Source organism: Mugil cephalus, chromosome 18 (assembly GCF_022458985.1).
Source record: "Mugil cephalus isolate CIBA_MC_2020 chromosome 18, CIBA_Mcephalus_1.1, whole genome shotgun sequence".
In the NCBI taxonomy this organism is placed as follows: domain Eukaryota; kingdom Metazoa; phylum Chordata; class Actinopteri; order Mugiliformes; family Mugilidae; genus Mugil; species Mugil cephalus.
In genome coordinates this window covers 15,089,420-15,104,973 of record NC_061787.1, presented here as the reverse complement: position 1 = coordinate 15,104,973, position 15,554 = coordinate 15,089,420, and the positions used below count along the sequence as shown (strand labels likewise).

Here is a 15,554-nt window from a genome sequence, read left to right as displayed (position 1 = left end):
TGGCAAGGCCGCTCTGTCTTTGTCCCTGTGCTGACAGACAGGCATCCTTTCATCAGGCCTGGGGATGGTGAGCAGCTGTGAGGAGAAACTAATCTAGCAGGCAGACCGGCTAGCGTCACAGAGAGACCACATGAGAGGAGCTGGCAGCGCTCATTTGGGCCTGGTTTGGGTCAGCGCGAGTATGTTTATGTATGTGTGTATGTGTGCGTGCATGTGTGTTACGTTTGCGTCGTGTCTCAGCTTATTTTATGGTTGTTTGTGAAAACAGGAAGTTATGACTAGCTCTCACATGGTTTACATGAGAACTGGCTGGCCGGCCAACACAGGACCTGACTGTAGATTTAAGCGATTTCGGCTTTTTTTTTTTTCTTTTCTTTCTGCTTCTTCAGCTTTTCATGTGTGAAAAAGACAGTCTCTCATTTGACTGAAGATATGTAGAAAGGCATAAGAAACCGCAGGTCAGATTGCTGTAGTCTGCCCCCTAGTGGTAGGTACACGTGAAAGACATAGTTTATATTTTTCATCCGTAGTTAGTGCACTATTTTAAACTGTTAAAAAAGGCCCACTTAAAATAATAATAATAAGAAGATTTATCAGTCTTAGTACATGCTGAATTTGCTTTACTTTTATTTATTTATTGCAGAGAGCTAAAGCTGTTGAATCGATTTTCCCTGTTTCACCAGAGTCCATTGTCAAAAACAGTAATTTTACCACTCGGGAGATGAAAGTCACTGGTCGACAACTCTGTGATTTTGGTGTTCTGACATGTTATTTTGATTCTCACTTAATGTCGTAACACAGCAAATTCACACAGTGACACAAACAAATTAACTGATCAAGGCGGAGATAGACCAGCTACTTCTGTGTTTTGCAAGGTAAAAACACTGTTTTTGTCAATGGGGTCTGGCGGAGGTTCTGCTTCCTGGCAGAAACAGTTATCAGTGTGTTAATATAGTGTGGCCCTAAAACTCAAACCTGGGGTGTGCTGATTGCCATCTGCTGCAAATTCACTGCCTACGGAGAAGTACCTCATGCAACCCCACCAAACAAATCTTAAGTAAATGTGAGTTTTTACACGTTCTTATGGGCAGATACAAATCTGTAATAAAAAAAAAAAATGGAAGTAATCGTGAAGGGGAAACCCACTTTCGAGTGGTGATCTGGGCTCAGCTTTCTCACCGCTGACACTTTCTAGGATCCAATGAATTCACTGCCTTTCCGGCCCAATCAGCAATTTAAAACAACAGGCCTGACCCGCAGTTAAGTGACCTGCGGAAAGCACCAGAAAATCCACAGTGGCGAAATGCTGAAATTACAGTCGTCTCACCTGTGTAGGCAGGTTTTCAGTTCCACGGCGGACTCGCAGAAGACTGCAAAGATTGGTTACTTGTCACCGATAGCGGATGAAGTTTCCAGTTACTCCCCAGATAATATTTTTTATGTCCAAGACATACGATGAAGAGCTGATGAATTCATGTCATTTAGCAACACCTGGCGTGTTGAACCTTGCAGATTAAAACATTTAAATATGTGAGGGACTTCTGTTGAGGAGGGTTATTTTTATATACTTCACGCTGCAATACTTTTACAAGAGCAGCTCTTAATCCCGGCAATGGAAAAACGACTCTAGGAGAGAAAAATCAAGCTGCTACTGGAGACTGCTGCCAAACAAAATTTCCTTGTAACTTGTGTGCAGTGATGGCCAGTACTCAGTTCTGTAACCATAATCAAGCTGGAGCTAAATGCACAAACCCATCTCTGTTGCTTGGGCTCATTCGCTCGCCATGTGATCGCTCATAAGGAACCTGATTTTAATTCCTAATTGATTAGTTACAACCATCGGCTTTTCAACAGAAGAGCTTTTATATCTAATGAGGGCCCCTCACCCCTAACTCTTCGCAGTGCATTTAAATAAGGCAGTCGTTATCTCTTGGTTCTTTGCCTCATCTCTGGACCTGTGTCTCAAATCAACTTCGGCCAAAGAAGGAGTCACCTAAATTCTTAGGAGGAATTTTATGATATTGAGCTTCCAGAAATGCAAGCTCTCAGGTAAGATGTATCTCTCTTAGGACGATGTATAGTGATTAAATGTTTTTTTTCCAGTATGCAGTGTTTCAGTGTTTACTAGTAAATCCTCTTTGCTTCTTTGAGTGTCACCTGGTTAGAGATCAAGTCAGCTCAAAGCCTGTGGAGTGTTTTGTTAATACAATGATTGTTGTTTCTGGCATTCACTGTTGTGCCTCAGGTGGTACACTTCACTCATACCTCATAAATTAGTTCCTGGAACATATGTCATTTATTCCTTTGTTTATTTTTTTAACTGAAGGTATTTTGTGTGAAGTTCCTCCTTAAATTCATTTGTTAAATCTCAAGGATGAAGCGCTGCACAAGCCCTACATCATGTACTGTATTTACAACTTTGAAGCGCAGAACAACAGTCTCCACTAAGAATATGTTCGACACCAACGTGTTTTGGTAAAGTACAGGTTGCATATTTATTCAATATAATGGTTGAAAACTCTGAAGTCAGCTAAGGTTAACATAACTGGATAATGAGAATGTCCAAACGTGTCAAGTTATTTTACAGAAAGTGTAATTTACTGCATGTGAGAACTTTAGCAGATCCACTGTCTCCAATCACCTCTCTGCCCCTGACTGTTTATACTAAACACTGTTTTATTAGAATATGGTCGACATTTCTGTGCCGTCAGCTTTTGTTGGGAGGATGAAATTTGCCTCTTCAAGCATTTCTTGAGAAACGGATGCTGGGTGTCATGGCGCCTTCGAGGTGTTTTTTGGAGTTTGTTAAAAATGGTGACACTGAGGAGGAGGAAAAGAATCTACTGGAAATGTGTGCTGCCTGCGTTTGCGATTGTAGCTTTTGGAGTCGGTTGCTGCACCGGTCCAATGAAGCACAGAAATGTCTTGGAAGCTTTGCTCGGCAGACACATTGAGAGACCTCAATAAATAAATAAATAAATAAATAAATAAATAAATGGTATTTCAAGTCAATTTAAATCATGCCTTAATTCTTTTGATAAACTGACCCAAACAAAGAAATAGTTACAGTAATAGTGGACTTTTTAAGGATATGCCCCCTCTTGGACCACATCTACAGTAAGGCTTTATTGTTTTTCCGATAAACAATCCATTGATTCTTAGTCATAATGCCACAGTTATGCTCTTAACTAAATTCATTGCATTCTAGACACTCTAGAGTCTGCATCCAATAAAACAAAGAGTTGCAAAACATTTTTAAATGTTTCCCGTGGGCCGTGGTGTGCATTTTATCTTCTTTTAATGGCTGTATGAATGCATATAATCAAGGATTTCTTACAGCGTGTAATATGCAGTTTATTTGATTTGCCTTTGTTTTTCATGGATTAATGTTTCGTTTCTGTGTAAATCTTTGTCTCTGCCTTTCAACTTGATGACCAGCCGCTCATAAACGCAGATCAGCCTCAACGTTAAAACCACTGACAGGAGAAGCGAATAACATTGACCAATTTGTGACAAGTCAGTGTTCTGCTGGGAGACTTTTTGAGCTGGCATTCATGTGGATGTTACTTAGATATGTGCCATGCACCTAGACCAGACCAGATGCACTGGGGCGAGTCTGATTCACAGAGGCCCCTCCTCTCCACCTATAGGACCCAAAGACCCTCACTAACCACTAACAACACTGTGTTGTCAGACATGATGAGACACTCTAATAAGGTCCATTCTCTGATGAGTCACAGCTATTTTGGAGCCACAAGGGAGACCTACATGATATTAGGAGGTGGTCATGATGTCATGCCTGATTGGTGTAGGTTTTTTTTCTCCTGCTATGGGTTCAGTTACATTAACATGCATACAACGTGTTTAAATTTATTAAACCACTGAAAATTTAAATCTGCTTTTTTTTATTATTATTATTTCTTAGGTCTCTGTTTATCTCCAAGTGGTCCTCAGATGTTTCTCTGGAGGGAAAGACGGCTATAATAACCGGGGCCAACACTGGAATAGGAAAAGAGACGGCTAAAGATCTGGCCGGCAGAGGCAAGAAAACAGAGCTCCACACCTGGCCATGTTGACTTGTCGTATTATTTTTTTTTGTAACAAATGTAATGAGGTGACTCAGGTATTAAACGGCTGAAGTCGATGCTGAATCATGCTCATGAGAACAGGGGCAATTATCTTCTCGTTAGGGCAGAAAAACATTGCGCTTGCCGCCTAACGCAGATATAAAACCGAGGCCCAACGCCAAATTTTCAGCGTGCATGCACATGCAAACGCACGCACCATTAACGAGAATGAATCTCCTCTAGGTGCCCGTGTAATCCTGGCGTGCAGAGACATGGCGAAAGGGGAACAGGCTGTCAGTGACATCATGAAGGAGGTGAAGGGAGCCAAGGTTGTCGCCAGGCAACTGGATCTGGCTGACACCAAATCGATCTGCCAGTTCGCTGAGAATATCTACAACAGTGGGTGGCACAGGTAAACACCAGAGTACAGTGTGAATATATATATTGTTTACATAAAACCTGTTTTCCAGCTGAGAGGACTCTTCACTACCTGATCAACAATGCAGGTGTGGGCATCTGCCCTTACGCCAAGACGGTGGATGGATATGAGATGCAGTTTGGAGTCAATCACTTGGGTACGAGATACAAAATATATATATGTGTGTATATATATATATAATTGTTTGTGGAGCCAGTGTTTAGTTAAATGTGTTTCGTTAAATCCAGGGTAAGTATTAGCAACATAACAAATTTGTTAATTCTGTACATTTCAGGCCACTTCTTCCTGACTTTCCTCCTGCTGGACTTGCTGAAGCACTCGGCCCCGTCCCGGGTCATTAACGTCTCATCGCTGGCTCACAAAATGGGCAAGATCCAGTTTGACGACCTGAACGGGGAGAAGGACTACCACCCTGTCAGGGCCTACGCGCAGAGCAAGCTGGCTAACATCCTGTTCACCAGAGAGCTGGCCAAAAGGACCGAGGGTAGGGCGTGAGATGCAAATATTTCTGTATATTTGCCTCTCTGTGCTTCTCTGTTTCTGTCCTCGTCCATAAATAATAGATCTGCTTCATCTCTTGCCAGCATGAGTGTCTCATGCCCCGACCACAACTGCTCTGGGCAAAGAAACATGCTTGACAAAAACACTGTTCTCCAAGTTTAAACCTCACCCTGTATGATCACAGTTTGTTTGCCAGTCTTGGTCTAATTCTTTCTACAGAAGTAATTGTAAATGTTTTCTGCGAGTTCTGATCAGATTAATCTTGATGTAATTTGTTTGACTAGAATGTTTCTTTGTACTATAAACAAATAAATCAGCCAAACGAGGAGGAATTCAAATCCATCCCTGTGATTCCCTCCTCCCCTCTGCAGTTCTAGGTGTGATGGCTTACTCGGTGGACCCCGGCATGGTGAACACTGAAATCACAAGGCACATAAGGCGCCCTCTTGTGGACCTATTCAAAACATTTGGTTTCCTGATCAGGACCCCAGCGGAGGGGGCCTACACCAGCATCTACTGCACCGTCACTCCTGAGAACCAGATGCTCACTGGAGGACACTACAAGTCAGTTCAAATGCTGGTGCAGAAGCAACAATACTCTGACTTATATCTTACAAAATAAGACACTTACAGGAGCAAATCCGAGCCTTTTTAATAGTACGTAGAAGCAAAAACATGTCAACAACAACTAAATCCACAGGCAATCTCAGTTAGCCGCTAAATAGACTGTAATAGACTGAGGTAAATTGTATTCATTACATCATTATGTTTCCTTTTCTTGCCCATCCTCGCAGGGACTGTGCCATCGCAGACAGCTGCAGGGCAGGCCAGGATGATGGCACTGCTCTGAAGCTGTGGGCTGTGAGCTGCCACCTGCTAAGCATCCGCTGGAGATGAGCTCACCACTCCTACACACTGCGCGGCAACATTCCTTCTCACCCTGAGCGACACCCTTTCATAAAAGAGGCTGAGGCTTTCTAGTTTGCCGGAACATTATGCATGTGTTGGAGTTTGTGAGAATAGTCTAAAAGGATGAAGCAGCTGAGATGCACATTGTAACAGAAAGTTGAAGCTATGCATTTTTAATTTCTTCAAGGTATTTGGGATTAGTAGGACCATCGTCTTTAAACAGGAAGTCCATTTAATTTATATATATAATTTCATGGTATATCATGATAAAGTCACCAATGTGTAACAAAATAGAAAATTATGTATTTTAAGACCTGAGCAAAAGCAGAATTGTAAACAACGAAGTCCCAATGCCCTCAAATGAGTAACTTAGCCAACTAATGTGTAGCTCATTACACTATTGACAGACATTGTTAAATTTGAGTGTCAAACTACAAAAGCTAACAAGCATAAATTAACAAGTTTCAACTTCATGAGGTTTTGTTCCTTGTCCACTTTTTGCCCTGTGATTGACTATAGAAGGAATCCACTGAAATGTCCCCATATGTGGACGCGAGGTTTCGGGAGGTTGGTAGGAGGGTGGAAGGCATGAATACATAGCTGCTTGTAATAAAAATATCACAGATACTCAACAACTTGTGTGTTTTGTTGGCTTTGTAGTTTAACTAGAAGGATGGATGGATGGATGGATGGATGGATGGATGGATGGATGGATGGATGGATGGATGGCTCAAATGTGATTTGACAAGGTACTTTTCTATCTATCTATCTATCTATCTATCTATCTATCTATCTATCTATCTATCTATCTATCTTGACTGGCTATTAGAACTTTCAAGTTTGATTGGAGGTCCATTTTTTTCCACACACTGGAGAGTTCAAATGTGGTCATTCATTTCATGTGGTAACACAAGATGCATGAGATTCTCTGTCTCTCTCTCTCGGGTTACTTGAGCTCATATCTCCAGACTCTCCAGCAGCAGCAGCAGGGGAGCCGGCTGCTCCCCAGTCTCTAACTTGTGAATCAATTATGCGTCAGATCGGCTCAGACGCTGGCATGTGAAAAGGAAAGAAAAAAAAACGAAAAAAAAAAAAAAAAACACGGAGGGGCGGGGACATATGACAAACACGACCCCCCCTCCCTTAATGAACTGTAGTGGTGAGGGACTGGAGTGTTGTTTATTTCTGTCGGAGGTCTCTCACCGGTCCGGCGGAATATCTGTTGCTTCTGGGGAACAATGCACTGCAGGTAGGAGAGAAAGAAAAAACACAGAGATAGAGAGAGAGAGTAAAATAAAAAGAAATCGATTAGGATCAGCTTCCCGGTGTCTGGCTCTGATAGTAACAAGAATGTGGGACATTTTAAGAAGATTATAGTTCGCGGTGTCACCAGATTTGGCACAGACTAGTTTAGAAATGCAGCTTTTTACGTCGATCCGAATGGTTAATATGGCTAATGTGGTTAATATACCTGCTTCAAACGGTTTGCTTTTCATCCTTTAAATCTGTTCAAGTGAGTTTGAAAATGTCATCACATATGCGCATGACAACATATGCAACTCAAATGTTTGTGCTCTAATCCAAAACGTGTTTCATTTTTTAATTTACCGTTTTCTGTATGTTTAAATGATCTCTTGACATGTGATCACTAACAGCATGACTTGCACATTTATAAGGGTTTTCCTGCTGCTTAACCTGCGTGTGTTGTTCAGGAGTGTGTGCTGCAATCGCTGGTCATCTGAGGAGAGGCTCGATGGGAAAACTGTCATCATCACTGGAGCCAACACCGGGATTGGCAAAGAAACTGCCAGGGACCTGGCAAGAAGAGGTACTACCCATCTGTGCGTCTGTCCCCAGATGCCTCCTTCTATTTCTGCCTCAGCTGCATTGATGTGTACCTGTGCCTTACCTTCCAAACACATGCCATATGTCATTTCCTTTGGAAATAAGCACTTCTAATTCATACTGATTGAAGGCACATCCTTAACCCAGAATTAGGCTTAATCCTGTTTATTTGCACTTCAGTTTGATGATCTATTTAATAGGAATATTTGTCTATTTCCAGTCATTGTGCAGTTTCAGCATACCTTAAACTCTCAAAGACAGACAAGAAAGAGTTTTGACGTTAATGAGCATCTGGCTTGACATTTCAAGTGGTAAACAAAGCAGGGATGGGAGACAGATGAGGCGTCAGGGCGACAGAGGGAGCATTGTGAGGGTCCGCTCCCCTCCCTGCGCCAGAGAGGCGACAGAGGATAACACAAAAAGAATAATTGCTGCCAGAGGAAAATAATAACACCGGGGCTCGCTCTCTGTCAGATGACGGTGTCATCTCTCCGTTAATTGGATTATGTAATAACAAGATGACAGCCAGATTAGATTTACAAGGATTCATAACGGGAAGTGATTCCTCTGGGCACTGCATGTGACAGAGGGAAATCAAACTGAGCCTCAGCCTTCTCAATTATGATTATTTTTTGCCCATTTAGCATGTTGACACAGTTACTTATGCATGCTAAATGTAATACTTGCAAAGTGAAATAAGGGAGTGTGCAATAATGAGTCTTGGCTCCAGCCGTTATTTGCATTATTTGCACTCTGTAGACCTTGGCTGGATGATTTTTAACTTGACGCAGCATAGTCTTTCATTCCCACTGTCTGAGTTTGTTTAATTGAGTGAACTTGGCTACGCTGGAAATGTGGGAACAATTGGGTTTTACCTCATGGGAGCTGCAGGACAGAAACAAAGACACTGAGATGGGATACAGGCCCTTCAACTGATTAATGGCGCTTCTATAATTGCCGGGCACAGCAGCTATTTCGTGTGTCTGGTGCTGGTTTGTGTGTGTGTGTGTGTGTGTGTGCGCGCGTGTGTGTGTGTGTGTGTGTGTAAATATGGGGGGGCGGGGGTTGTCTGCCTGCATGTTTATTTGAGTGGAAGGCTGAGTGCATGTGTCCTCAAAGCCCCTCTCTGTGCTCATTAAGTAGGATGCATGGTAATTTGTGTCAGAAGCGGATGAGAATGACACAGTTGAGAGGGTCTTGTGTTCAAGCGAGCAGAGCAGTCCTCTAAATGGGATGCTGAGCGAGAGCTTAGAAAACATTAGGGGATGATCAAAAGCACACCGAGAGATCGAGGTACTTCATTCCTCATTTTAATTTGGCGAGGGTAGCTTTGTATGCCTGCAAATGAGAAACGCTTTTGTAGTTTGGAAACTTTGAAGGATTTGAACCTCTCATGTACAGAATATTTGCCCCAGTGCATCACTGCTTAAGTTTCTATTAAGCCATTAGAGTAAGGCAGTTTAACTTCGGTGAACACGACTGTAATGGGGTGTATAAAATGCGCTTGCAGCTCAAAGATAAAAGACATGATGTGAGCTCATAGTGAATTTCCTGAGCTATTTCTTTCTATGCTTCTTACGCGGAGGAGCAGTGCCAGGAAGCACACATAACAAACTTGAAATTTGAATTTCAAAATTCACCTGAGTTGGAAAGCTGACATTAAAGTGGTGCACATCTACTTTTCTGTCACAGAAAGTGAGACATTATTGCGACACCAACATGTGATCTTCGGTACTCGCTTTATTAGGTGCACGCATCATTATGGCATGCAGAGACCTGGAGAGGGCAGAGGAGGCACGGGCAGACATTTTGGAAGACACAGGAAATGAGAATATGATCATCAGAAAACTGGATCTGTCTGACACCAGGTCCATCCGAGCCTTCGCTGAACTTATCAACAAAGGTAGGCAACTAATGATTTGCACATTTTTCCTTTCAAAAATAAAAAAAACACACAATTTGCAATATTGTTGAAGAGTTAGTGTTAGCTTAGCACACTTTGGCTTAGCAGTTTCCCAGAGTATCAACAGAGTAACTACGACATGAGACATTGTATTCATAGAAGGATAGATCTCAAATGAAATGCATGCAACACAAATAAAACGGGCCCAAATTGGAACCCTGAGGTGCTTCACAATTGATTGGGGAGGTAGAGGAAGAGGAACTAGGGGTTTATGGAGCAACAAGTTCAGTTCCTGGATCACCTCTTGGCCCAGCAGCATTCTTTGCCAGAGCATTATCAGTTCCAACAGAACCAATCCAGAACAACTTTCCACCTCAAAGAGCTTGTTTGAGGTGAAAAGTTGGTCTGGCTTCCAGGCTACTGGTGCATAGTACATGTGCATGTACAAATGCGATACCTTCATCTTTTTACATTTGTGTGGTATTTTCTTTTCAGAGGAAAAACAGGTGAATATACTGATAAACAATGCTGGTATTATGATGTGCCCCTACTCCAAGACCACTGATGGATTTGAAATGCAGCTAGGGGTCAATCATTTGGGTAAGTTCCATCTTTTTCAATTTATTTTTGTATTCTATGTTAGTGATTCTCATTTGATATTGTGTCTTAGTAACATGAAACAGTTACCAGGAGAAACAATAAATTACCATATCAGGCCAGGAAAATATACGGGAGTTACTGTTTTCTTCAAGCTGTGAGTGATTTCCTCTGTATTGGACCATGGCTTCCTTCCAAATGATGTTTTCGTCTGCAGTATTTTTGTCACAAGCTGACAGAGAGAACACGCAGTGCTCACCCACATGGATATGCACACACTTACACATACCTGCCTACACATATACAGTACCTGTACATTTCTTGGCATCCTGTATACATCTGCGCACATTTACATTAAATAATCACAGTGTTTAGGTCAAGTGTAGAACAGGAAATACAGAACAATTGTGAGGAAAGAAAAATCGCCAAATCAGTCCTTATACATGTTAGTTTTACGGACAGTGTCATTGTGTCTGCATTCCCCAAGCAGAAAGCCTTCCTTCCTTACATTTACTTAAGATAAAGTAGTCCGGCAGGAAGAATTTCATCCTGTTACCACCTCATCTTTCTAGCTTGTTTCTCGCATTTATGCAGCATCACATTTCTAAGAAACAATGTAAGTCTGAGCTGTCTTGCTGCCAGTCTTTCACAAGCTTTCCAACTCCACAGTGGTTCCAACTTGCTCATTAATCCACTTTTGATGGATGGAAAGAAAAGTAATCTGCCGCTGTTGTAATGATTAATCTGTTGTTTCTGTCGTTTGTCAAGCTGAAAATGTGAAAACTCTTTTCCATTAAATAAGAGGAGGAGAGGAGATCATTGTAAACGGAACATTTGAGCGTTTGGTTGAAGAAAACCAGACATTTGAGAGTGTTATTACTTCTTTTATGACATTCCATAGACTAATCAATTAATCAGAAACACAATCAGCAGATTGTTAGTAATTAAAATAGTTATTAGTTTTAGCCATTTAAACCTCAGGACACTTCCTGTTGACTCATCTGCTGCTGGACCTCATCAAGCGTTCAACCCCCGCCCGCATCGTTGTCGTGGCATCGGTGGCCCACACCTGGACCGGCCTTCGACTCGATGACATCAACAGTGAGAGGAGTTACGATACCATGAAGGCCTACGGACAGAGCAAACTGGCTAATGTCCTCTTTGCACGCTCACTAGCCAAGCGGTTACAAGGTGAGGTCAAGGTTTTTAAGAGGTTGGTACACAAGGGCACAAAGGAAGGAAATAATAAAAAAAAAAAGTTTGTTTTTTTGAAATGAGGGTCTGAGGGAATACATGGCTTTGTAATATACAAGCACTGTTTTTTTCTATACAGGAAAAAAGGTAATTGCATACTAACTAAAACTGAAATATATAACTTCAGCATTTGAATAACATGGACTGTAATGACTGGCCATGTGAATAAAGTGACCTTTAAAGAAGAAATACAGCAAAACATGTCTTAACTTTAATCAGAAGTATATTATCGATCAGTCGTGGTTTTACAGTATTTGTGTAGGTGAGTGTTGCGTGTGTACGTGTTCCAGGTACGGGGGTGAGCGTGTTCTCTCTGCACCCGGGGGTGGTTCAGTCGGACCTGTGGAGGCACCAGCACCAGTGTATCCAAGTTGCCGTGAAGATCTTCAGGATTTTCACCAAGACAACAGTGGAGGGAGCACAGACCACCATTTACTGCGCCGTGGAGCCGGGTCTGGAGAGTCTGAGCGGAGGTTATTTCAGGTACACACACATTTTTTTTTTTTTTTTACAAGCAGTGGGTTACATAAGAGCTTTTAGAGAGCCGACTTCATGCTGCTCTCTATTTCTACCTGCTAACTAACAATATACTGTACTGCATGTGGTTGTGGGTTTACAGATTTTTTTTTTCTTCTGTAACAATGCCAGAAACCATGTGTTACAGCTATTTTCTGTCCTTGTCTGTGTTTAGCGACTGCGCCCCTACAAGGTGCTCCAGGGCGGCTTCTGATGATGACTTGGCCCAGAAACTGTGGGAGGTCAGCTGCAACCTACTTGGGATAACCTGGCAGTGAATAGTGGCAAATTAAGTACAGTAAAAAAAAGTAAACATTGTATTTCATGTTTAAACATCATGCTTCAGACAGCACTTCTATAGAGGCATTAATGTTACTGTTGTGAGGTAGACTCAAAGCACAGTAGAGCCCAAAGGTATCTGGATCGCTCCAAAGACCTTCTTTGCGTTTGTCAAAAACAAATCACATGTTTTAATCAGACTGTACTGTATGATCAGAAACGGCATGACATTTGTCCGTGTAAAAGTGTTCCTTATATGACAGTTTTCAATACTTTTTTGTAGAATTTGAAAATGTTGAAAGATCAATTTTAATGTCCTGTCTTTTTACCGTGCTTTTACTAACTGATGAGGACTGTGTGGTCAGTATTGTGTCCAGAGTGCAGACGCTGCTGCTCTTGTCTTGTGAAGAATTTAACCAGCATGATTTGCTGTGGCTAAAACTTACCCGAGGCGTGAACTACATGCAACTTTACAGACTTTTACTTTGCAAACTCTTGCGCAGAAGAGAGATAGTTTTGTGCCACTGATGAGAATAATTCTGCTCCAAACCAACTTCCAAAGTGCATTTTTAAAGTCGTATTTGACTGAGTCCTGTTAAGAGTCGTTCCAACGAATGAGGAATTCACTTATGAAGCTTGCGTTACGTCTCTGCCCTTTTTACTGCTTAGAGTATCACAGTGTACATGTGTTGATTGGTATAACTCAGATTTTTTTCATTGAGCTGCTTTATTGAATTGGGTTGGGCCGTCATATGAACTGCTGTTTCTGTGGCTTTTCCTCTGTGGCTATATTTAATTAATAAATCACAACCACAATATGGTAACGTATAGTTGTAATTATAAAATCAAGTGTCATTCACGTTGACTTCAATAAATCATCTTATATCGTGGATATGTTTTGTTACGACACAATGTAAAAAAAATAAACCCTTTAGACTGAGAACATTTTTCTAATTTCTTCTTGTCGTCTCATGTCTAAGCTAACATATAGCTTGCTATTGTGTTTTGATAATGCGGATGTTTTCCACTGTGTATGGTTGACCTTTATAGAAGCAATAACATGTGATACTGAGACAGGTTAAAGGAGATTAGGTAAGATAAGCGTATTAACAATGGGGGAACCAAGGGTCTTAAAGTCTTAGCCCATACCACCCAAACAGATGACTGAAAGCATCAAATGACATTGTAATCTTACCATTGGCACTTCTACCCCCATAGAATAAGACAAAAGGGGAGAAAAACGATAGAGTGAATATGCCAGATTTCTTTTTGGAAATTGCATATTAATCTCAATCACATGGATGAGTATTTGCTACTAAAGGAATGTGTCATTAACAACAGGAAAAAATAGTCTACACATCATCTGTCTGAACAGTGTGAGCATTGTGACCTTTATGTGTATGCAGTCATGTGAAAATACATAGCTTGGAAGGAATGTATGGCTGTTTAAAAAATGAATTACAGGGGAAATGATCTTCAGTCATTCATTAAACAAAAACATTAACAGATCGAAAATATGACTAGATACTTTTGGCCCACTTTAGATTCTGTGGATTTATTCTTCATCTGATAAGGAAAAACAGTGATGAACAAAATATTACATTTATCGTAAGGCCATTAAATTATAAACAATACTGATATACAATAATTAAAATAAAAAAAAAAACGTTATTTATCTAACAATGGGGAAATTGCAGTTTGCAATGGCATACATAGTGGCAGAAAAGTAACAAGAATAAAAAGTGTACTGTATAGAAGATAAAGAATAATATAAAACAGAACAGAATAAACAATATACAAGCACTGGCAAATATACAAAGTACTGAATTGCATATAATGATTGTCGGATATTGCACAGAGTTGTACACAGTACATAGTATGTAGTGAATGATGAACGTGTTGAATCTTAAGGCGTAATAATATTGCACTTATTAGGAATGTTCATTGTGGAGCCTAACAGCAGCAGGAAGGAAAGACATTCTGAATCTTTCCTTCGAACAACAATTTAGCCAGGACTCTCCTGTCACCCACCTCCCTCACTGAGTCCAGGGAGCAGCCCAGGACAGAGCTAGACTTCCTGATGACCTTGTCCAGCTTCTTCCTCTCCCTCTCTGTGATACTACTGTTCCAGCAGACCACTCCATACTGATGCCACTACAGAGTCACAGAACATCTTCAGGAGTACCCCTTTCACTCCAAAAGACCTCAGTCTCTTCAGATGCCTGCTCTGTAAGAACTGTATTCAATCTTAAGGAACAGGACAGTAATGCAAATACAAGTAAAAATAAAACTAATAATAAAAGTATGTCATGTACCAGGCGGTCTGTTGCTGTATTGAAACCTCCTAGCCTGAAGGTGGCACTATAGGCAACGCGCCAACTCTTACACGCATGCGCTGTTAAAGTATACGTCAGCTTTTACACTCTTTCTTCTTAACGACCAGCTGTGTTGAAACTACGTGGCTCTCAGTTCGCCTCTGACTCTCTTCTCACAAAACATCACACCGAAAACAGGTTCGTTGCTGGCTGTTGCTTTAAACAACATATTTATATGTTTTACTATTTCGACAATGTTCCATACTTTTCGGATAAAGCCTTTAGAGTTTAATTTGATTTACTTGTTGGCTTCTAAGCTAGCGTAAGGTTACGTCGGCGTGATAGCTAGCTTGTTTTACGGCAGCGTTAGCAAAGGATTTAAGTTTCATGACTAACTTTAAATCATGTTTAAATGATTACGGCGTATTTTTTTTCTGTGTGTATTTGTTTCTGTGTGTTCGTTGATGTTTTATGGAAGATAATTTTAACGCTATGAATCCATGGTTAACTCGGGGCTCCTGAAGGCAACGTCAGCACTGAAAACTGGCCCAAGCTTCAACACTGACTTTTTCATTTCTGTCCGCAGCCTGAACGACATGGATCAGGTAATGCAGTTCGTTGAGCCAAGCCGGCAGTTCGTCAAAGACTCCATAAGGCTCGTAAAGCGATGCACAAAACCCGACAGAAAAGGTAGGTTTTCACGGTTTGATTTGTTTTACAATGGTCCATGTCATGAATCACCGCTTGCCACTAACACGTATCTAAAGATGATAGACATGAGTTTTAATAATATATTAATATATATCTTTTTTCTTTGTTAGTATTTCTTGTAATTGATTTCTTTTTCTGCCCTGATCCAGAGTTTCAGAAGATTGCCATGGCCACAGCCATCGGGTTTGCCATCATGGGTTTTATTGGTTTCTTCGTCA

The 15,554-nt window shown here is 41.1% G+C and overlaps 2 protein-coding genes across 4 annotated transcripts; both read left to right on the top strand.

The window, feature by feature from the left end:
* Nucleotides 1-42: 42 nt before the first annotated feature.
* Nucleotides 43-6,548, top strand: si:dkey-73n8.3 (uncharacterized protein LOC100150965 homolog). 3 transcript variants are annotated; one of them, XM_047567915.1, is made up of 7 exons: nt 43-189; nt 3,926-4,041; nt 4,311-4,466; nt 4,538-4,642; nt 4,781-4,990; nt 5,379-5,571; nt 5,802-6,548. In XM_047567915.1, the coding sequence occupies exons 1-7, from the start codon at nt 131-133 to the stop codon at nt 5,902-5,904; spliced, it is 942 nt and encodes a 313-aa protein (XP_047423871.1). In that variant the 5' UTR covers nt 43-130; the 3' UTR covers nt 5,905-6,548. The 3 variants fall into 3 exon arrangements, with proteins under 3 accessions (XP_047423871.1, XP_047423873.1, XP_047423872.1); XM_047567917.1 differs by having other exon boundaries at nt 46-179; XM_047567916.1 differs by lacking the exon at nt 43-189 and adding an exon at nt 1,923-2,049.
* Nucleotides 6,549-6,729: 181 nt separating this feature from the next.
* On the top strand, nt 6,730-13,264 carry zgc:112332 (uncharacterized protein LOC553712 homolog). Its single transcript, XM_047567918.1, has 7 exons — nt 6,730-7,165; nt 7,629-7,744; nt 9,509-9,664; nt 10,160-10,264; nt 11,243-11,452; nt 11,806-11,998; nt 12,207-13,264. The coding sequence occupies exons 1-7, from the start codon at nt 7,155-7,157 to the stop codon at nt 12,307-12,309; spliced, it is 894 nt and encodes a 297-aa protein (XP_047423874.1). The 5' UTR covers nt 6,730-7,154; the 3' UTR covers nt 12,310-13,264.
* Nucleotides 13,265-15,554: the final 2,290 nt, after the last annotated feature.

Coding starts and splice junctions, on each gene's coding strand:
- si:dkey-73n8.3 (XM_047567915.1), top strand. CDS start 131: ATGAGAGGAGCTGGCAGCGCTCATTTGGGCCTGGTTTGGGTCAGCGCG. Junction 190..3,925: donor GTCAGCGCGAGTATGTTTAT/GTATGTGTGTAT, acceptor ATTATTTCTTAG/GTCTCTGTTTATCTCCAAGT. Junction 4,467..4,537: donor CGCTGAGAATATCTACAACA/GTGGGTGGCACA, acceptor CCTGTTTTCCAG/CTGAGAGGACTCTTCACTAC.
- zgc:112332 (XM_047567918.1), top strand. Junction 7,745..9,508: donor CAGGGACCTGGCAAGAAGAG/GTACTACCCATC, acceptor TCGCTTTATTAG/GTGCACGCATCATTATGGCA. Junction 9,665..10,159: donor CGCTGAACTTATCAACAAAG/GTAGGCAACTAA, acceptor TTTTCTTTTCAG/AGGAAAAACAGGTGAATATA.